The sequence below is a fragment of the Panthera tigris genome, chromosome B4, assembly GCF_018350195.1.
Source record: "Panthera tigris isolate Pti1 chromosome B4, P.tigris_Pti1_mat1.1, whole genome shotgun sequence".
Lineage (NCBI taxonomy): Eukaryota > Metazoa > Chordata > Mammalia > Carnivora > Felidae > Panthera > Panthera tigris.
The window spans coordinates 134,759,749-134,782,154 of record NC_056666.1 but is presented as its reverse complement, the minus strand read 5'-3'; the positions used below and the strand labels follow the sequence as shown (position 1 = coordinate 134,782,154).

The 22,406-nt window shown below is 57.9% G+C and overlaps 1 protein-coding gene across 6 annotated transcripts; it reads right to left on the bottom strand.

The window, feature by feature from the left end:
- Positions 1–3,130: 3,130 nt before the first annotated feature.
- On the bottom strand, positions 3,131–20,742 carry BIK (BCL2 interacting killer). 6 transcript variants are annotated; one of them, XM_042993454.1, is made up of 6 exons: positions 17,327–17,858; positions 14,404–14,595; positions 6,621–6,761; positions 5,126–5,233; positions 4,277–4,394; positions 3,131–3,653 (listed from the first exon to the last, which is right to left on the bottom strand). In XM_042993454.1, coding segments are annotated over exons 1-6 (648 nt in total). In that variant the 5' UTR covers positions 17,329–17,858; the 3' UTR covers positions 3,131–3,566. The 6 variants fall into 6 exon arrangements, with proteins under 6 accessions (XP_042849388.1, XP_042849391.1, XP_042849389.1 ...); XM_042993457.1 differs by lacking the exon at positions 17,327–17,858 and adding an exon at positions 15,979–16,008; XM_042993455.1 differs by lacking the exons at positions 14,404–14,595; positions 17,327–17,858 and adding an exon at positions 20,271–20,742.
- Positions 20,743–22,406: the final 1,664 nt, after the last annotated feature.

Genomic DNA, 22,406 nt, shown 5'->3' with positions numbered 1-22,406 from the left:
ATGGAACAGCAGTCAAGGGACATATGGTCCTACCTTAAAGAAGGTTCCAGAAAGCTGGCAAGATCTCTCTGCCCCGTAGTGGGGGGACAGAAAGATGAAAGCAGGCAGTGTTCACCTCCACTGGGGGAGACCTGGGCTGGGCGGCCCCTCGCCCACCCTGCTCCTGGAGACTTGGAGTCTGGGTGAGTCACGAGGTGTGGGAAGTCACGGGGGAGCCCAGGGTCTGGGTGGTGGTGGAAATTGCGTCCGGCTCCTTGGCAGGATGCGGGTCGGTTCGCGCCCCCCCCCCCCCCCCCCCCCCCCCCCGCCGAGGAAAATACCCTGTGCCATAGTTGGTCCCACGGTGCCGGCCCACCCCGAGGCAGGACTCCCACCTGCCACCGTGTTCGGGTCCCTCGCCACCAGAGACCCTTGGCCCGTTGGTCCTCCCGGCAGCTTGCCTCCCTCAGTCCGCCAGGGGCCGGGGGCCGCTTCCCTGCCTGGCGGGACCGGGTTTCCCTGGGCACCTTCTAAGAGAATCCGGTCTTGCTGCCTCACGTGCGGAAATGCTGCCTGGACCCAAGGCCTTGATCAAAAGCCTCTGAAACCGCAAAGAGGGGGCCCCTCGTGCCTCCACAGCCTCATCCCCTTCTCTGGGAAAGTACTTCCTGTCTCCCCAGGGGGTCAGGGTCCATGTCCACCCTGTGGCAGTGGGACCCTGTGGTCCCCTGGGACCTGCTGCAGAGGCCCAGGAGACAGGGGCATCACGCAGAGATGCTTCAGGAATCATGAGGCCCCTGGGCGACCACGCGGTCTGCCCCCTGCCGGGGAGGGACGGGCCTCCGGTCCTGCCTTTTGGCGGTTGTTGGGAGAGTGACTTCCGGTAACACTGTCGCTCAGCGTCTGTCTGCAGCTGGTGCAAGTTGCCGCGTGGATGAACCAGACTGGGTTTGCTGCGCCCCCTTCCCCGTCTGTGGGCCTCAACCTCGGCATCTTACTGCCCGGACCGGTTCACGTTGGTGGTCAGAGGACCCCAATTGGATCGGGGATCGGCGGATCCTGGTGCCACTTTGGTCGAGCCTCCTCCTTCTCTGGGCCTCAGTTTCCCCACCTGGAGGGGTGGGCTTTCTTGAGGAGACAAGTAAAGTGCTGGCTCCAGACGGCCGCAGTCGCGTCGGCTCGGGGGGTCGAGAGGCCGCCACCTCGCGTGGGGGCGCAGACGCTGGGGCCGGCTCATCAAGGCCCCGGGGTTGGCACGAACGGAGTAGACACTGGCCGCGGCCACCTCCCTCGTGCTCGGGAGGGTCTCCCCGGCTTGGGGCCTTTGTACGTGCTGCTCCCAGTAGCTGGGTGACCCTTCCCCTCTCGTCTTCGCCACAGCCAGCGTCTCCAGACGGGCCCGGTCTTCCGTGGCTCGTCCACCCCGGCCCCGCCATTTTCTCAGTCCTTTCCCGCCTTCGGAACACAGCCCACAGGTCTTAGCTTATCTGCGTGTGCTTTTTTTCCTCCCAAAAAACAATGGGAGATTTGAGGGACCAGGTATTCACACCCCCAGGACCTGTGCCCAAGCCTAGCACAGTAGGGGCTCCTCCGGTGTCCATGGGTGCGAATATCACAAACCCTAGAACACTGGGGAAGGGGTCCCCAAATTCCTGCAGGGAGGAGCCACTGCATCAGCTATACCCGAGGGCTCCATGAACAGCATTTCCTTTCCCTCCTCTCTCTGAAGAACCCCAAACTCCTGGAGAAGCCACGGGCACCCCTGGCCACATCTAACCTCTAAGCTGGGTACGTGGTTGGGTGGGCAATTCTGTCCCCACACTTTAGGGGAGAGCAAGCTGGTGGTCACAGAAGACTTCTTAGAAGAGGTGCCTCTAGGGGTACCTGGGTGGTCAGTCGGTTAAGCGTCCATCTTTGACTCAGGCCTGATCTCATGGTTCGTGAGTTCGAGCCCCGCGTCGGGCTCTGGGCTGACAGCTCGGAGCTCGGAGCCTGCCTCAGATTCTGTGTCTCCCTCTCTCTCTCCAAAAATAAATAAGAACATTAAAAAAATGCAAAAAAAAACAAAAAACAAAAAAAGAGGTGCCTCTAGAACGGGTCTAGCCACGGCCCGTCCTACCGATTATGCAGTGGATCCCCAGGGCCTTAGGGTCAGGGCACCCACACAGGGCAAGCCCTGGGTCACTCCCAGGTCTCCAAGCTCAGTGGTGCCTGTCTGGGGATGGAGTGTTCTTTGGGTGGAGCGAGGGGTCAGGATGGAACATTCCCAGCGAGGACCTGGGAACTGGGGGATTCTGGGCCTGCCCTGTGAAGCCTGGGGAAGGCCTGACATAGCCCCAAGGGACAACTGACACAGGAGAAAGAGATTGAAATCAGGCCTCAAGACTGTGAAGGGCCAGACCTTACAGAGCTGCAGCCTGGGAGGCCCAGTGGTGGCTGGGAGGGTCCCTTCAGTTGTGAGGGTGGGAGGGGGCAGCTGGAGTGGGCAGGACCTGACCAGCCTGGCTGGAAGGTGGGGCGCAGCACGGCTCTGGAGTTGAATGGAGGGCAGGGAAGGCTCCCCAAGCCTAGGCCCTGGGGGGGACAGCAAGGGGAGGCTGGAGAAGATGGGGGGCTGAGGGGCTGGAGGCAAGTGGCTCACCCCAGCCCAGCGTTGGCATCTGAGATCGGGGACTGTGGGTGGAGGTGCAGGGAGTCAGAGCACAAGTTCTGGGAGGAGCGCCTGGCGGTCTAGAAAGAGCACTAGGCCTAGGCCTGGGGCAGTCTGAGCCCGCACGGTGGGAAGCCTGGCCCCTGGTGCCCCTTCTCCCCCGCCCCCGCACCTATGTGAGCAGCCCCACAGGCTACACGGCCAAACACGGGGAGGGTAGGCAGCCCAATTATAACAGACTGACAGCCCAAAGGAAATAATCCCTAACAGTAGGTTTCAGGCACCAGGCAGGGCTGAGGAGTAAACCTGATCGTGTTGGGCCTAACTCTGACAGCAGGTGCAGGAAAGAGCCTGCAGGCTGTGTGATCACGCGCAGGTGGCTGGGCGCCCGCCCCGCCCTCTCTCCGCCCGCTCCCCTTGCCCCCCTTTACCCGCCTTGACTCTCCTGCGCGGGGCAAGAGGAGCCCATGCTGCAGACCCCAGAGAGGACCAGAGACCAGCTGGAAACCAACATTTTATTGAGCTCTCCTACCCCTCCCAAATCTATTCCAGCAGATTCTTTGCTGCGGGCATCACAGACACGGGGGTGCGGCCAGCACTCCCCCCGTTGCCCGCCCTGTGACCGCCCTGCTAGAGGAAGGACCGGCCACTGTGCGGTGTGGGGCCCGGAGAGCAGGCCCAGCCAGGCCTTGGCGCGGGCAGTTACCCAGTAACGGCCCCAGAGGTATAATGAATTCATTTCTCTTACAAAAAGAAAAAGAAAAAACTAGTATGAAACCTCAGTAGTGTCCCAGCACTCAGAGTTTAAATATAAAAAAAAAAAAAGGGATCATCAGAAAACAGTTAAAAAGACAACAAAACCAACTGAGGCCACCTCCAGGGTGGTGGTCAGGGGGGCGAGGCCAGCCCCGCCCCCGCGCTGAGCAGCAGGGGACAGTCACTGGAGGAGGTGGAGCCCCCAGCCCAGCAGCAACACCAACAGCAGCAGGGACAGCGCCAGCCCGCGCCCGGAGTTGGGGGACACCTGTGGGACGGAGGGGGAGGGGGAGAGAGGTGAGGACCTCCAGCCTGGAACAGGGGTGCCCATTCCGCAACGCCTCCTACGCCGGCTCCGCGGACACGGGGATGAGCCCCCCGTGGCGGACGGTGGGGTGGGAAGAACGAGCCAGGGAAGGTGGGGGACACAGGAGCACCCCGCTCCGAACGGGACAGGTCTGGGCCGAGGTGGCCAGAAAGAGAGCACAGGTGGGGTGGGGCAAAGGCCCCCGAGGACAGGGCAGAGGAGGAGAAGCCAGGCCACCCGGGCTGCCAGTCTGCTGGCGACTCGGGCCCCGGAGGAAGGAGGAGGGGTGAGGAGAGGTGCTCAGGGGGAGGAGGCGCCTGCTGGGCAGAGGAGGGAGGAACCAGTCACGTCTGCCCAACGAAGCACGAGGGCAGGCGGGGAAGCCGGCCAACACGCTCCTGAATTCGAGCATGGAGTCCTCAAAGCCAGAGGCCTCTGGGACCGGGCACGAGTAGCGAAGAGGAGAAGCAGGCAAGACAAGACAACAGGGAGTCAGTGGGGCCTGTGGTGCCCCGAGAGGACATGCCCCAGGGAGCGTGTCACCACGTGCAGGAGGGGAAAAAGTCAAGGTCACGAGATCTTACCCTGTTCCTGAGGGTCAGGAAGCCCCAGATCCGTATGTTCTCCCTGAGGTTGGCCAGACCATCCACGAGACTTCTGAGAACACCTCTCAGGCCCGTCTGGTTGTAGGTGAAGGCCAAGCTGGGAGACAAATGGGAGGGGAGGCGGGGCCATTACTGCAGGAACAGGGACAGAGACGGCCTTCATCTCAGGGCACCCCTGTGGGGAGCAGAGGGCCTCGTCCCCTCGCATCCACCGCCAGCCTATCCCCCTTCTCCGGGCGGCTCCATGGATGAGGGCCTCTCTCCATGGGCGGTTTCTGGGCCTAAAATTCATCCAGTTTCCTGTTTCCTTCCCCCGCCCTCCCCAGGCCACTGGGGGTTTGGTCTGGTTTCTGGAGCTGGCCCTGTGGAAAACGCTCCTCTGCCCGCAGGCCCAAGGAGGCAGGTCCAGGGGAGCACGTCCTCCGTCCAGAGGATCTTTGTTGTGATGGAGGCCCAGGCTCGCCAACAGAAGGCTGCCTCTCGGGGGACCAAGAAGAAACCACTCTCACTCTGGTCTCGAACACCCCCACCTTGAGAAATTCTGGGAGGTTCTGAGAACCCACAGAGATGCTGGCAGATCATGAAGGCACACGTGCTCAGGACAGATGCCTCCGCGCAGGACGCACAGACAGCCCCCCGGGCACACTCTGCATTCCCCGTCAGCACGTGAGGTCAAGGCCCTTTTGCAAACGTTCAGCCTCCGCTTGATGAGGAAGCAGAGAAAGGCACTTGGGTTCCGCTCGTCTGATGCCCGGGAGCAGGGGCTGCGGGCTCGGGGCTGCCTGGGAGGGGAGCGATTTCCTCCCAGGGCCTGGGGGCGCCGCTCACCTGTACATGGCCATCCCGGGCAGCTCGCCAACGCGGGGCATCATCCACCTCACCTCCATCTCGTCCCCGATGAAGGCCAGCCGCATGGCCACATCGTCGGGGCTGTTGCTGTAGGGAGGGCACAGGGAACAGGGGTGTGGTTGTGCCCTGACCCCACACACCCAGGCCCACCAGGCACCGGGCCCGGGTTCTTGGGAGGCCAGGGGCAACAGAGCGAGGTGTGGGAGCAGAGAATCTGCCAGCGAGAAAAAGCCAGCAAGGCCCCGTCCGCAGGTGCATTCCCTGACGTGCAGGCCCCTCGAGGGAGGGCAGGGAGCCATTTAGCGCCTGCGTGAACAGCGGGTTGACCCCCCCCCCCCGCCCCATTCCAGCCTCCCCCTCCCCTCCAAGGGTAACTCAAGGTTGGAGAGACCACTCAACAGGGGCTAGGCAGGTTGGGGCTCTGAGCCCCCTGGATCACTGGGACTGGCTTCCTATGAAGCCTCGACTTACCCTCCTCCTAGTGGGAGGGGTTCTAGGACCTGCTCCCGGCTTCCCAATCCTCAAACCTCCTGGTGTCCTCACTCCTTTCAGAAAGGAGGGGCTCCCGGGCCCCTACGCTCACTGACTGGAATCGCGGATGGAAAGAGGTGCCCGCGCTCACACCTGATCTCCAAATCCGACACCTTCCGGGCAGTGGGCCGGCTTCAGCCCTGCTCTCGGGGGTCTGCCCGCACACTCCGTCTGGGAATTTCCAGGCAGACAGGCCTCCCTGCGGATCCCGGCTCAGCCCCGGCCACCTGCCCAAGTTCCCCCGGGGTCCGTGCTCTCTTATTCCAGCGGTGCTGAAAGGTCGGATGGAGGGTTGAGGGCCCACCTCTATCCCAATACCCTGTGGGACCTCAGCAAAACACTGCCCCAGGCGGAACGTCCCCTGTTGCCATCTACAAGTGGGGCAGGGACAGAAGACGAAGCAGGGTTTCAGGTCCCTCCAGCTCTGAAATCCCAACCAGCCCCAGTGCCCAGGTCCAGGGCCTAACTGAGATTAAGAGAATCAATCCTGAGGCCTAAGGCAGAAGAGAACCATCCAGAAGCCAGGGGCTGATCCTGGGAAGACCCCTTCTTTGCCACCCTAACAGGAGCCATGTGGGAAGTCGCCTCGGGCGCCATCTGATTTTCTAAAATGTGGAACCAACTCAGAAGGCCGTGAAGAGGCGATCGTGGTCACTGAGGGCCAGGAGACACCCGGCCCTAAAGCCACAGGTCTAAGCCATTTTGGTAGCAGTGCCGAGACCCGTCCCGGGAATATGCTGGATGCTGAGGGCCTCTGTGGGCTGGTTATCAGAGCAGAGCTGCCGGGCCCAGGGCAAGGCCTCCACGACCACACCTAGGGAATTTCCGCTCTGGAGCCCTGCCTAGGGAGCCCACAAGGCCTGCTCTTCTAACCATATCCTGAAAGTCACTGACCAGAAATGGGGGGGTGGGGTGGGGCTCCCAGAGGGTTACTGGGACCTACCTGTTAGGGGAGGGCCCAGGATCATAGTACTCCACGAGATCGGTCATGCCAGGAACGTCCAGAACTTCCGGGCCATGCTCCTGCAGGAAGGTGCTCAAAAAGACGTTCCTGGAGAGGGATCCTGCGTGAGACATTCCTTCTCTGGGGGAGAGAGACACTGACTGAGTCCCGGTGCGTCTAAGCCAACCGGGACTCTCCCGTCCTCACTTTCCCAGCATGCCTTGCAGTTGGTGGGGAGCACATAACCCAGTTCCGGTCAACGAGGCCTCAGAAGTCTGACGCGGGAGTTGAAAGGGAGAGGCCTCAGCCAGGGCAGCTCTTCCCCCTCCCTGCTGCCTTCAACACAGGAGTGAAGGCTGGAGCGGCAGCAGCCATTTTATAACCCAGGGTGTTGAACATTAAGGATACCCAGCGTGCCAAAAATATGCAGAGGAGACAGGGACAGAGCCCGGCTCTCTGATGGCATGACCCAACGCTCGCAAAAACACAAGCCACAGCCAGCCCAGCCGTGGAAGAAAAATAAAACCCAGGGCACACGGGTGGCTCAGTCTGTTGAGCGTCTGACTCTTGATTTCGGCTCCTGGTTTCAGCTCAGGTCATGATCTCACGGTTGGTGAGTTCGAGCCCCACGTCGGGCTCTGTGCGGACGGTGGAGAGCCTGCTTCAGATTCTGTCTCCCTTTTGCTCTGCCCCTCCCCCACTTATTCTCTCTCTGTCTCTCTCCCTCTCAAAATAAACATTAAAAATTAAAAAAAAAAAAAAAAAAAAAAGGCCTTAAAAGAAAAAGAAAACTCAACACGTTCAAATCACCATTCACATATTTAGCACTCCTAGTCCAATTGTGGACTCCCAAGTCGTCGCCGGTGATAGGTAGGATTCTGTGACCCGATTCACCACAATTTACCCCACACTGTACCGAACAGCCGTAGGTCCAGAATATAACGAAGGATGTGGACCCAAAGGACCTGAGTTCAAATCCCAGCTGTGTCACTTAGTAGGTGTGATGCTGCGGGAACGGGCACCAATTGTTATGACCTTTGCACTTCAACCCACTGTCTTACGATAACGGCCTGGGCTTTCCAATTTTTTCCGATTCTTCACGTTAGCCTGCCCTGGGTTGATAGAACCTTCTCGTCATCTCGTCGGATCCCTAACCTTCAAGGCAGGTATTTAGTAAGAGGACACTGGCGGCTTAGAAAAGTTCAGGATTAAGCCAAGAAGAGAGAGAGTGAAGTCTCACTGCTCCCCAGGTCCAGGGTGGACAATGTTCATCCCTGAAGCGGATCCCGCACGCGGGGACCCTCCGGGGACACCGGGTCTACGCCAGAGTGCGCACACAACTTGCTTTCAGCATTAAAGGGTGATGACTGGAAACACAAAGACAGGACACAGGTTCACGGGAGCAGAGAAGAGCGTTTGGGTCCTCCAGGTGTTGAAGGGCGAGTCTAGACAGGTTATTCTCAACACAGCATCCAAAACGCGGTCAGATTTGGGCGCGCTGTGATGTCATCAAGGGCGCAGACAGGTATTTGAGGGGCTGGGGCACTCCGGCCTTTGAGAAAGGACACCACACAAGAACAGCATTGTTCCAGAGAGACTAGATGCCCAGAATTGGCCTCAAGAGGGCTGCTTCGGTTTCCTAAAGGGAAGCCAGTAGGCTCACGTCTGTTCCAGATGAAAGCCCAGCTTGAAAGGCAGCTGTAGCAGGAGCGAGGGCTGGAGAAATCAGACGTGTAAACACAGCCACAACGGCCACAAAGAGCCCGTGGCCTGACATATGTCACCGCACCTGTCAGGGCAGCACCATCCCCTGTGGGCTGAAAGGAGCCGTCGGGTCAGACCTGGTGGGGGGGGGGTGCGGGGGTGCTACCACCTGCTGAGGGCACCTGCAGGCCTGAGACCCAGCGACTCCCTCCCACACCATCAGGCCAGCACGCCCCCGACAGGGAGGGTCAGGTGGCATTTCTAAAAACCCGAAACGTTGCTGCCAGCAACCTAGCAGCACAGGCACCGTTCTGAGTGCGTAATCCTTATTCATCTGTTCCGGGGAATGCTAGGTAGCAGTTAAAAGCTACGAGGTGTGGGGCACTTGGCTGGCTCAGTCTCTGGGGCATGACTCTTGATACTGCGGTCATGAGTTCAAGCCTGACGCTGGGCATAGAGCGGACTTTAAAAAAAAGAAAGAGGAGCGCCTGGGCGGCTCAGCCGGTGAAGCGTCCGACTCGCGGTTTCCGCTCAGGTCATGATCTCACGGTTCGTGGATATGACATGAACATTCACGTAGGAAACAAAGAGAATCACCTCTTGGAATCACGGAAGAGTTTCAAGGTTGCCAGATACAAGATCAACACGCAAAAACCAACAGCAACAAGGCAACCAGAAAATACAGTAGCAAATAAATCTGTATTTGCAGACACAGAAGGCTTGCAGTCAGGAATGAATCGGATTAAAAAAAAATAATGTTTATTTTTGAAGGAGAGACAGAACACGAGTGGGGGAGGGGCAGAGAGAGAGGGAGACACAGAATCCGAAGCAGGCTCCAGGCTCCGAGCTGTCAGCACAGAGCCTGACGCGGGGCTCGAACCCACGAACCGTGAGATCATGACCTGAGTTGAAGTTGGACGCTTAACTCACGGAGCCACCCAAGCACCCCAGGAATGAATCTGATTTTTTTAAACATGACTGGGGCGCCTGGATGGCTCAGTCGGTTGAGCATCCAACTTTGGCTCGGATCATGATCTCGCGATCCGTGAGTTCGAGCCCCGCGTCAAGCTCTGTGCTGACAGCTCAGAGCCTGTTTCGGATTCTGTCTGTCTGTCTGCCCCTCCCCTACTCACTCACTTTCTCTCTCTCAAATATAAAAGCTAAAAAAAAAAAAAAAAAAAAAAGACTTAAAAACAATTTAAAAAATTTTTAAATCCTTAAAGCTTTTATGGAGAAAAATGTAAGGGGCACCTGGGTGGTTCAACTGGTTAAGTGTCTGACTCTTGGTTCAGCTCAGGCCATGAACTTGCTGTTTGTGGGTTCAAGCCCCACACTGGGCTCTGTGCTGACAGTGCACAGCCTGCTTGGAATTCTCTCTCCCCCTCTCCCGCTCACTCACTCAGTCTCTCAAAATAAACTTTTAAAAAAAATTTTAAAAAGAAAAACGTATCAAACTTCAGCAAAGGGCATGAAGGACCGAGAGAGAGACAACTCTCAGAGCTGAGCTATTTTAACACCGCACAGAGTCTGAGGACTGAGTACACCCTTCGGCTTGCACTGGGGTGGCATTTAAGGAATTGTGACGAGGGCCTCTGGCTGCCCCCAGGCCCCAGGGAGCTTGGTGTCTATGCAAATGGCAATCCCCCAAGAAAAGCAGCCCCAGCCCTCATTTGCATCCGCCCCCAGCAGCCCTTACCCTCAACACCACACCCCAGCAAGGGGCCTGCTCTCTCTCCAGAGGCTGCGGTGTGTTCCCATGCATGGAAAGCCCTGCCTCCCCGCAGCCAAGGGGCCACTACGGGACTTCGGTGGGTGGGCACGTAGCCTGAGCCTCCCCTTCATCCACTGTCCCAGCATCCATCCGCCTCCAGCAGACCCTCCCAGGATCCCTGGGCGCCAAATGGGAATGGGGCCCCTGAGCCCTGCAGGAGCATGTGCCTGACCCAGGACAGTGACCACGAGCACCCCAGCTGGCGGGGGCGGGGGCGGGGTGGGCGGGTAGGGGGGAGGCGGAGGCCTGCGTCTCACTAGCTCCAGGGCTGGGTGTGCAGTAGGGTGGGACGGCCCCAGCAGACTGAACTGTTTGGGGGCAGGGTCTACACCGTCCCCTCCTAAGGGTCCCCCGAGCCCACCAGACTGACCTCCAGTCTGAGCTGACCGGGGACAGACACCGGGGACAGGCTCCCCTCTCCAGGTCTGTGCTTGCTCACTGGAGCTAAGCTTCCAGCATGGGACCCTCTGGACAGGTGGGGGGAGTCTTGGGTGAACCTCCTAACCCCAGTGCTCACTTGCTCGGGCAAGGCCTTCAGTTTCCTCATCTATCAGTTGGGGATTAACGACCCCAAACTAATAGGGTTCATTTTCCAGGCAAGAAGCAGCACAAACTGCCTATGATAATCCAGACGGATGTCTGAGCACCTACTTCTGTCCGGCCCCGACTTGGCCCTGACTTACGCCCTGTGCAAGGATTCTCATGAAATGCTCACCCAGCCGGGCCTGGGTGGGCCTTAGGGCTATAGATCTGAGGGGGAGAAATCAGAGTGTGGTCAGGGAGGTGGGAGCCAAGGTCCCTGAAGCAGTCCCACCGCCCCAGGGGAGCCCAGAGCTGGTCACCTCCCGCCCGGCTCTTCTGTAGATGCCCAGCCGGCCTCCAGTCTCCACCAGAATCTCTCCAATCTGATCTCCGTGCAGCAGCCTCAGATCTGACCCGGCCACCGCTCCACTCGGCTCCCCAGTCCCCTCGGGAGCTGTGGCACGCGGCTATCAGGGCCCTCTCTTCTCCCCCTGGCCACCTCACCAGCCCCAGCACTGCCAATCCAACCTTGGCCAAGGCTCCCACACACTTAAGACCACGTGCTTCCGTGAACCACGCTCTGCCGAGAGCTCAGCCCCCGGCACTGCCTTCCTAAGTCCTCTGAGCCAGGCTGGGGGGGGCTCAGGGAGCTCAGGCAGCCCCTGTCCCTGGTCCCTTCTATCTCCAACCGACCACACTGAGTTGCTGTTTCTTCCTCTTTGGGGGTTTAGAGCATGGACTCTCTGTGCCTCCAGCTTCTCCCCCTTCTAAATGAGGATACTTGGGGCGCCTGGGTGGCTCAGCCGGTTAAGCCTCCGACTCCAGCTCAGGTCATGGTCTCGTGGTTCGTGGGTTCGAGCCCCGTGTCAGGCTCTGTGCTGACAGCTTCAGATTCTGTGTGTGTGTGTGTGTGTGTGTGTGTGTGTGTGTCTCTGACCCTCCCTCGCTCATGCTCTCTCTCAAACTAAATAAAACATTTAAAAAAAATTTTAATCAAAAAATAACACCCGAGAAATTAAAGAGTAATGTCACCAACACCACGTAAGGTGACAAACCCGGCGCTTGCCATCTTCACTGATCTCTGGCTTCCGGCACACGGCACAGAGCACGTTTGTCACATGACCAAACAAAGGCCGTTACTGAGGTCACTGGTGGCCCAGGGGCCTGGACTGCTTTTAAGCATCTATTTTTCTTCCAGCAGATTTGCAAAAAGGCAGGCGCACCTAGCCATGCGTCCCCACCCAGGCTGCAGCCCACACGCTCACCCTCCTACACATCCCGTGGAAACACCAGCCAGGAGCGCTCTTTTACTGGCAGAGCTGGGGATGCCAATCTCGCCTCTGGGCAGAAGAGTGCAGCCCACACAGCCACAAGGACACCTGCGGGGCTTGGGAGATGGTGAGGGGCGGGCTCTGGACCCAGCAGCCTGCGGTTTCCTGAGTCTCCCCAAGCCCAGCCTTGCCATGTGTCCCTGCATGCCTTGGAACAGGTGGCCACACCCCTGGAGCCCCACCAATTCCCACAGGTCACTGGAGTCCTGGGTACGGGGCCAGTGGCTGCGGGGTGGACCCAGCCGAGAAACCCTGGGTCCTCAGTTCAGTATTTTTCCATCGGGGCTTCCCACCCACACCTGACCCAATCCCCAGCCCTGCTGCTGCCCACGACGGGGGTGGGGTCCTGGTTTACAGAGCACCCAGCGCTCAAAGCATCAGGTGCTCGCTCAAGCATTAAAGCCCTGACCTCAGCCGAGACAGACCCAGGTTCCTTCCAGTCCCAGTTCTGCCACCGCTGTGTGACCAGGACCAGTCACCTGATTCTGAGCCTAGCTCAGAGAGGGCTCTTCTGCATGGAAATAGCACAGCCTCCAGAGCAAAGAGTAAGATTAACAGATACAGCTGTTGCCCCCTTTCTGCCCCGCAGCAGGGGCTCCAAAGCTGGTTAAGGAATCAACAAACCCAGGAGAGTGGGAGATTAGTATCTACCAAAGTAGCAAATGCACAGAACCTTTGGTTTCTAGGACTGTTCCTGTACAGACCCCTGCATGTACCCGGCAGCCTTGAAAAACATAAGCAACCAACCTGTGAGCGCTGATGTGCCAGGATCTTGAAAGCACATGGCTACATGCACACAGCAGGGAACAGAACAGCTCGTAACTGTAACTGTATTGCCCAGCGTGTGTAAACAATAAAGGACATAAACAAACACTTCTATCTGCACAGATCATCTCCTGAAAGAGGCAAGGAGATTAGTGAAGAGGGGAAGGGGTCGCTCTGGGACAGACCAGGGGCGGGGAAGGGGGCTGAATCTTTTTAACTGTACGCTTTTGTGTTCTCGAACCTTTACTATCACCCACGTGCTGTGATCGTAGATTCAAAAAAATAAAGCAAAAACTGTTCTGGGGTTAACAGCTGGAATGTTTCGGAAATGGAAATAATTTGCCTTAAAGGTCTATTTCAGGAATCAAGTCGCCAACCCACCCTCCCCACCTGGTGGGCGAAGTCTGGCCTCCAGCCTCCACCCTTAGGAACCTGCAGATGCCCAAAACCGCTCCTCTGAGGCAGGCAGGGCTCACTTCCCTTGAGTGATGGGAGAAATTAACTGGGGGGGGGAAGACAGGGAGCAGCGAGAGAAAAAGGAGAGAGAAGGAAGGAGGCAGAAAGGGGTTTCAGGTAGAAAGACAAGTTGGAAATTCACCCCTGGAGGGTTGTGGGAGTTGTTCGGTGATCTGGAAGGTGGCAGCTTGGAATGGGCCCCGGGAGCCACAGCCCCGCAGCCCTCCACCCCCGGAACCCCAGCGCAGATGCTGGCCTGACCCACTTGAACCCAGGTGGTCCATCTCGGCTTGGCCTCTGTGGCCTCGGGCAAGGACTGTCCTCTCTGGGCCTGCTGCTAAGGGCTCTCGGGGATCCCACGGCCTTCTTTTGTGCAGCTGCTGAGTCCAGCCTCCCTCAGGAGGAGGTGTCTGCCCCACTTCACCGACGGGGGATCAGGAAGGTTGAGAACGGAAATTCAGAGCCTCTCGGCCACCCAGTCATGCTCCCCACCCCCGGGCTCCAAAAATACATCGGCCTAGCAACGCAGGTTGACGATACTAGAAAAAGGAAGGCAGCTTTGACAATTACGAGAAAAAAAAGCCTTGCTGGGGCCTGAAACGCCAGGTAAGTTTCCCCACTGAACAGTGACGCAACGGACATGCTGGGGCCGTGTGTAGGGCCCAGTCACGGCCCGATACATCGTGAGCATCGTGCCTTCTGAGCACACGAGCGGGGAGGCTGGCATGACGGCGAACGTAAACCACGCGTGTGCAGTGTTCGGCATCAGGCACTTTACAGGCCTGACCCCTCCGGGAGGCAGAGGAACATCACCCACCACTCAGATGAGGTTTAGAACTGGGAAGGGCTTGTCGCGCACCCGAGGCGAGGGCGGGAGCCGCATTAAACCTGGCCTCCAACTCGAGACACTTTCTTGGCCCCTGCAGCCGGCTTAGGTCAGGCTTAGGTCAAAGTCCGGCGGGAGTCTGCTCAGGCTTGATTCAACCCCAGGTCCCCGGAGCCCCAAGCTGGGCCCGATTCAGTACGCTCAGGAATGTTTGCTAGTGGAAATGAGGCAAAAACCAGTGCCCCCTCCCCCCCCCCCACCATCCCATCCACACCCGGTCAGGTCAGCCACCACGAAAATGGAAAGAGGTGGGTCGGCGTAGCAACAGGGAAAGAAGTCATGGCAAGATGAGGATCCTCTGTGATGCATTTATGCAAATACCCACGTCTCACTGCTTCTGTTCATTACCTATGCACAGGGACACTGTACCACGGGGCACTCGGCTGCTGGGCCACCTGGGTCCTAGTCCAGCTTGGCCGTTTGGCTCTGGACAAGTTCCTTAGCCCCTCTGGACCCCTAATTCCTCGTTTGGAAAACAGGCCTTGGGGAGATTTTCTTTTATGTCCTTTCCTGCTCCAGCAGCTATGAAGACACTCCAACCTAGAGAAAGTACAACACAAGAATTCTCTTGGCGACTGATTTTGCAACTGGCTTTACCCCGGTTTGCTGTGCTCTGGATGTCTGTGTCCACTCCCAAGTTCATACGTTGAAAACCTAACGCAGAGGGTGATAGTATCAGGAGGCGGGGTCTTTGAGAGGCAATTAGATCAGGCAGGCTCCACTAATGGGATTAGTATTCTTTTTTCATGTTTACGTATTTATTTTGAGAGAGAGCTCGCACATGCACCAATGGGGGGGGGGGGGTCACAGAGAGAGAATCCCCAGCAAGCTCTATCCTGTTAGCATGGGGCTCGAACCCAGGAACCATGAGATCATGACCTGAGCTGAAATCAAGAGTGGGATGCTTTCAACTTCAGGTCAGGTCATGATCTCAGTTTGTGAGTTCAAGCCCCACATCGGGCTCTGTGCTGACAGCTCAGAGCCTGCTTCGGATTCTGTGTCTGTCCCTCTTTCTCTGTCCCACCCCCAGTTGTGCTATCTCAAATATTAAAAAAAAAAAAAAAAGTCGGACGCTTAACCGACGACAGAGCCACCCCGGCACCCCAGGATCAGTGTTCTTCTAAAAGAGACCCAGGAAAGCTCCCTTCCGGTCCCCCAGTTCCCCACTCAAGGATACAGGAAGTCTGTGGCACCCTGACCTTGGATTTCCAGTCTCCAGAACCGTGAGAAATAAATTTGTGGTTTATAAACTACCCAGACTGTGGTGTTTTGTTATAATACACAGTTCAATAGAGTGAACAGAAAGCAGGTGTGGAAACAGGGCAAGGAGAACCCAAGGGATCCCAAAGTCCTCCTTGGTATCCAAAAGGGGACCCAAGTGGATCCCTGTGCTTTTCCATCATCATTAGAAAGGACAGGGTGCCGGGGCGCCTGGGTGGCTCAGTCGGTTAAGCGTCCGACTTCAGCTCAGGTCACGATCTCACGGTCCATGAGTTCGAGCCCCGCGTCAGGCTCTGGGCTGATGGCTCAGAGCCTGGAGCCTGCTTCCGATTCTGTGTCTCCCTCTCTCTCTGCCCCTCCCCCGTTCATGCTCTGTCTCTCCCTGTCTCAAAAATAAATAAACGTTAAAAAAAAATTAAAAAAAAAAAAAAAAAAAAAGAAAGGACAGGGTGCCAAGATACTACCTGGGCCTGCAGTTTTTAAGTTTAAAAAGCATGTATTTAAAATGAGTTCTGGCGGTGGTGGGGGTGCCTGGCTGGATCGGTCAGTGGAGCATGTGACTCTCGATCTTGGGGTTGTGAGTTCAAGCCCCACACTGGGTGTAGAGATTACTTAAAATATAAAATCTTTTTTAAAAATAAAAATAAAATCTTTAGGGGCGCCTGAGTGGCTCAGTCTAACCATTGGCTTTGATGACCTCACCGTTTAGGAGTTCGAACCCTGCATTGGGCTCCAGCTGCCTGCTTCTGATCCTTGGTCTTTCTCTCTCTGCCCCTCCCCTGCTCTCTCTTGATCTCAAAATATAAACATGAAAAATAAATAAACAAATAAAATCGTTAAAGAAGCATTAACTAATTACAATAAGTTCTTACCATGTGTTTAAAAGGAGTCAAAGACAGTGAGTGCCCTGCTAGGCCTGAGGTCTGAAGGGCCCAGGGAGAGAGACACAGCCCTCAGGGATCCTTTCTTCCAGAGTTTTGGGTGTTCCCTCAGTGTAAAAGAGTTTTAATTACTCCCCGAATCCTGGTCAGTAGTTTTGGGGACCCCCATTTCCTCCCTAGGACAAAGTCCTCAGGTCCCCAGAGGCCAGCCACCCTGGCCCTTTTGAACCCTCAACCTGACTTTCTGGCCTCCTTCTGCCTCCCCCAGACTGGCATGGCGGGGGGAGAGGATGCCTGCTTCTTCTTTCAGACCCAGCCCAGAGCCTACCTCCTCTCTGCCCTCCCCAAGACAGAATTAACTGCTCCTCACCTGAGTTATCCCAGCACCTTGGGCAAACAGACCTGGATTGGGCACCTAGCCCATTGATAGTCTCATTAAATGTTTACCTGTCTGTCTGCCCCAGTTCAGAGCAGGGACCTAGTGAACAGGGACAATGAGGGGGCAGGGGAGGCAGGTAATAGACTATAAAACCGATCGAGGGACAGATCACAGGGACAGGCAATTCCTGGCTAGGAGACCCTCACCTTTTGAGAGCCCAGTAGGAAGGGCGGTTGTCGAGAAGGAGGCGGAGGCTGCGTGCGTTGTATACAGTCAGTGCTCACTAATGAGAAACTATCACGAACCTGGGACCCGGGGCTCGGGAGAGGTGCATACTGTGCTAACCACCTCCCAGTCAGAGCTGGGATTTTCCTGATGCGTCACCGTCTGCGTGTGGGCAATCGGCAGATCCGTGCCCTCCCCTTCTGAACTCTGCCTCTTCTGAGCTCCAAGCCACAGGCACACAAGTGCCAACTTGGGGTGGGGGTGGGGGGGCCGGAACTCGCCATCCTAAAACTTCATGTCACAGTGACGCCCCCCCAAGTAGCCAGACGGGTTGCTCTTGGCTCTTAAGCTTGCACTTTCCTCTCAGTCCGGGTGACAAGGTACCTTCTCCCACCTCCAGAAAAACAGGTTTACCGTGCGCTGCCCGGCAAGGCCCGGTGGGTGTTTTGTATTGTCACATCCTAATATTGACACTACGAAAATCAGCTGCCCACCCAGCCCCGGCCTCGCTCCCGCCGGCCTCGGTGCCAACAAGGAACTGGGGGCCGTGGCCTTATTTGCTTACATTCTGTATGTCTCCCGGGGCCTGGCCCCGGCCAACCAGCGGCAGGACAAAAAGTTGAGGGAGTGGCTGCCTGTGTCCACTCCGGACCCGCTGCAGGCTTCCTGGCCGCGACCCACAATAAAACCCGAGCGTGCCGGGAACTTCCTTGAAACCTCTTGGAATTGTTCTGAGCAGGGAGAACAAACAGCCAGACTCTCGTGGGATCCACTAGGTTGGAGGCAAGGGGAAGCAAGAAGCCATTAATTGTCTACAAACTTAATAGGGTTCGCTAAAAACAGGATGCTTTCCAGGGAGAGGGGAAAATACCTCGGGGGTCAGCTTCAAGGCTCACCAGCGGATGGAGCCATCCCCCAGCAGCCCCTTCCATATGTTAGAGGGCCGATCGGAAGAGAACTGAACTGGGCTGACACTGCTCGCTGGTTTCTTTGCAGCTCCGTGAACCCAGCTTTCATACCCACCTAATAGCACTTAAGATACGGGGGCGCCTGGGGGGCTCAGTGGGTTAAGCGGCCCACTTCGGCTCAGGGCATGATCACGCAGTCCGTGAGTTCGAGCCCCGCGTCGGGCTCTGTGCTGACGGCTCGGAGCCCGGAGCCCGCTTCGGATTCTGTGTCTCCCTCTGTCTCTGTCCCTCCCCCGCTCATGCTCGCTCTCAAGACTGAATAAACGTTAAAAAAAAAACAAACAAAAAAACTTAGGATGATTAACACGCATACAACCCTCCACCCAGCTTCTTCCCAGCACGCCCAGGCTGTGAGCTGCTGGGGATACTCCACTAAGGGTGACATTTGGTCCTCCTGTTCTCATGGAGCTGCAGGCCAGTGTCACTAAGCACAGAAGGGTAGCACAATCTCTTTAGTGTCCCGAGAAAATGTAAACTGGGGTCCTTGCTCAGAGGCACTGGCAGAAAGAGAGGAAGGGCTGCACCTTTGATGAGGTAATCAGGAAAGACTGCTCAGAGGAGGCAGCATGGAACCGAGATAGGGAAGAGATGACGAGTCTGATACCCACATGCCCCTAGGGACTGAGCTAAGTCTATCATCACTCCTTTTGTTTCAGGCCTCTCGCCATCCCATAGAGGGCCTCACAGGATCCCTGGTGCTTGCAGAAACATCCTTGTCGAGGTAGTTCCCACCAAAAAAAGCGGGGGGAAAAAAGTCACCTGGCAGCCATCTTAGAAGGTCGACGAAACAGGTTTCTTGCCCAGAGGGCGTTCTGAGGCCCTGGCTGAAAGCCCACACCCTGGAAGCCAGTCTCCCCAGATGCTTTAGACACTTTAAACCAAAAACAGGCAAAAATAAACTTGTACCCGCGTAAGGTTGGTAAAGCTCAAGCGGCCACAGCCAAAGCCATCAGTGACAGCCCTGTGACCTTGAGGCTAAAATGGTGGGAAATCCCCCAAATCCTGGAGCGGGAAGGGAAGGGTGGTAAAAGCTGAAGCCACGGGCAAGAGGGGCAGCACCAGCCAGGTGCTAAAGCTGGGATCCAGACCCAGCTACAGCCTCAGACAGACCATTTAAAGAGCCAGTGCAAAAACCACACTAGTAAACTCCTACGATGTGCCACTCCGAAGAATCACCCCAAAGGCACGCCCAAGATAAGTGGAAATAAGGTTGAAGTGTTCACTCTAAGGGAGGCCACTGACAGCCACCATCACTTGGGTGGGCGTTCCCCACACCTGGTGGGAAGCCTCGCAGACCCATTTCACAGAACGGGCAATCTGAGGCTCAGAAGGCCGAGGGGCCCGTCTAAGACAGACACCGTTGGAAAGTGGCCGGGTGGCGAGTTCTGGCGGGGCTTCCAGACGACGGCTCTGGGCTTTCTGGCTTGACGGCTCGCAGGCCGCCTCCTGGAACCAACTCTCCATGCGCAAACGAGGCCAGCACAGAGCTCCCCTGTGCGCCCCCCTCCTCGCGCGGGAAGGAGAAAGCTGATAAGCCTCCCTTCCTGGGGAGCTGGAGCGCAGCTCAAAGACGACCCGCTCCAGGGCCCGGCCACGGTAGGTGCTGGGGAAAGTGTTACAACTGCAGCCGCAGCAACAACGTCCCGCCCCCGCCGCCGCCCCCCCCCCCCCCGGGGTGGCTCCTGCCAGCGAAAATTACAGTAACGATTAACGGTTTTACAAAGCGGTTTCGCGCCCAGGAGGCCGGGGCTCGTAGCGAAAGCGAACCAAGGCCGGCGCAAACCACCCCCCCACACACACACACCCCAAGCGTCCCCGGCCTTGTTTTGGCCGCGCGGGGCTGGCGGCGGGACCCCTCCGGGCCACCGGCTGGACCGCGCCCGCGGCCCCTCCAGCGGGTCTGCGACGCCGGCGGGCGCACCTGTGCAGGCGGAGGGCAGGTGCCGGGCGGCGGCCGCGCCCCCGCTCCGCGCGCAGTTCCTGTTCCGGACTTCCCCGCGGCCACAATAAAGCCCTTCTCCGGCCCCTGGCAGGTGCGCGGCGACTCGGGGCGACTCGGGGCGCCCCGGGTCCCGGCGGGGGCCAGCGCCCGACGCCATCTTCCCGGACTCCGGGTGGACACCGGGCCGTGCGGCCGGGGGCTGGCGGTCCCGCGCTCCGGCCCGGTTCGCGGGCGGTGGGAGCCGGGCCCCGGGAGGCCGAGCCGGTGGGCGGTGCGGGGCGACGGGGTATCCGGCCCTCGGGGCGGGGCGCGGGGGAGGGGGCGCCCCATTGCACGGAGGCGGAGACTGAGGCCCGCGCGGGCTGCGGCTGGTACAGTCGCCGGCGGGGGCCTGGAGACCCCGCCAGAGAGGGTGCGTTACGCAGCCAGCGTCCCGAAAGTGACACACCGACAGCTGCCCGGGACGGAAAATTCCTGGGCACAGGTCCCCCACCTTCCAGCCGCTCTCTGAGCGCTCACCTGCCGGGCTCGGGCTTGGCGCGGGGGGCGCAGGGCAGAGGGGCTGGGGCCACAGCCGGGGCGGCAGGGCTCGGACTCACCTCTAGTCGGAGGTGGTGGTGGCGGCGGCGGCGGCGGCGGCGGCGGCGATGGTGGCGGCGTCCGGAGCGCTCGGGCCGGGAAGCGTATTGTCTGCGGCCGCCCCGGCGCGCGAGCGTATAAACCGCCGGGCCCCGCCCCGGCCCGCCCCCGGGGCCGCCTCTCCCGTCGAGGAGCTCGGAACCCGGGACCGGGGTCCCAGTGGTAACAGAGCTGCTACAAGTGTGATGTTTACTTGTTTGCTGCCTGCCCGCGGCCGTCCGCAAGCTTGTTTGGCGCGTGCGCCGGTTCCCCGGACGGCGGTGCGCACAGCGGGCCCCGGGGAGGATTCGTGGGCCAATCCGCTGGCTGAATTTGGGTGTTATGACCCAGGATCCTTGCAGGGACGGTCGCGCTTCGCCCTCCACGCGGTCCTAAGCGCTCGGTGCTGCTTTTTCGTGCCCATTTTACCAATGAGGAAACTGAGGCTTAGAGAGGACCAAACGACTGGCTAAAGGGCAGTGGAAATCCTGAAATATACATGCTTTCCGTGCTAGCAGTTTCGGGAGTTGGGTTTTGGTTTGCTTCTCTCAATTTTCTTCATTGTGGTAAAATACACATAACAGAATTGGCCATGTTGACCATTTTTAAGTGCACTGTTCAGTGGTATTAAATACATTCATAGTGTCCAGCGATCACCATCACCCATCTTGTAAAACAAGCTCTAGACCCATTAAAAACTCCCCTTTCCGGGCTGGCTCAGTGGGCAGACCTAGGGACTCCTGCTCTCCGGGTCCACGGTTCGAGCGCCGCTCTGGGTACAGAGATTGCTTACCAAACAACAAAAACTTCCCCATTCCCTCTTCCCCCAGGCTCTGGGACCCACTTGGAATTAGGTATTTTTGAACCTGTTTCACAAATATGAAAACTAAGACCGGTAGAAATAGCATCAGCAGCATCCAAGGCTGGGCCTTCCCACCCCACTCCTACCTGCACCATCGCGGCACCCCCCATTCCCCTGCTGCCTTCCAAATGGGAGCAGCCGGCCCTGCCCTGGGGCTCCTGGGCTGGGGAGAAATGGGGGTGGGGGGGGGCAAAGCCCCTATTGAGGGAGGAGAATCTGAAAGGTTCTAAGTAGGGTGGGACTCAGCCCTGGGGCCGGTTAGGGAGGGGTAGGACCCATCCCAGAACTGCAGCACAGGAGGGTGATGGAGGCAGAGAAAGGCAGAGGTCCGGCCAGGATTACAAAGTAACCGCTTTTCCAAGAACACAACAACAAGGCTTGTTTACGAGTCTCTGAAGGCAGAACTGCGGGTCCAGGGGAGCTCCCCTCCCCCCCTGGTTCTGCCGTTTGCTACCGTTGGGGCCCCCTGACCCCTTCCTCCCACTTGTGGAGTGACAGGCAGTGATGCCCACTTTTCCTTCAGTGTTATCAGTGAAATGGGCTGACCCCACCCCACACCGGGCAGGGCTATAGGGAGGATGGGAGGAGATAATGATCTGTGACCACCAACAGATAATCCTTAGTAAACAACAGAGCTCAAGCTTCAGGGGCCCCTCTCTGGGGGCTCTTCGGGCCTCTTACATTTTGTAATCCTCTGAGGACCCCCAAATCCCATCACCTGTAAACCCCACAAAGACTGGATCATCCCAACCTTCTCTGAGAGCCACAGGCTACCTTGCAGGAGTGAGGAGGCCTATAAAATAGGGGCCCCTCTCCAAATGCCTCACTCAGAAGGAAAGTAATGACACAGAGGCTGGTGGGCCAAAAAGATCCGATGTGCCGGAGAATACCTCCAGAGGGGCTTCGAGGCTGAAGGTGCAGAGGCCAGGCACATAGTAGGTGTTGAACAAACATTAGTGGAACGGATGGAGGAGGAAGGACAGAGGAGGGATAAGTATCCCCGAGGGAGGGGTATGTAAAAATATTTGCTTTGCAAGGTCCTAAAACAATATGCTGAGCCAATAGATGAGAAGGAGACAAAAGCTTTTGAATAAGAACTGGGCCTGTAGAGGGACTCCTGGGCGGCTCTGTGGGTTAGGCTTCCCACTTCAGCTCAGGTCATGATCTCCTGGTTGGCGAGTTCGAGCCCAGCGCCTAGCCCTGCGTGTCAGGCTCTGCGCTAACACCTTCGAGCCTGCTTTGGAGTCTGTGTCTC

Bases quoted from the DNA above. Each gene is read 5' to 3' on its own strand.
- BIK (XM_042993454.1), bottom strand. The intron at 6,762-14,403 runs GTAATGAACAGA...TCTCTCCCCCAG, and splicing joins TACAGTGTCCCTGTGCATAG to AGAAGGAATGTCTCACGCAG. The intron at 3,654-4,276 runs GTAAGATCTCGT...TCCGTCCCACAG, and splicing joins TCCTGACCCTCAGGAACAGG to GTGTCCCCCAACTCCGGGCG.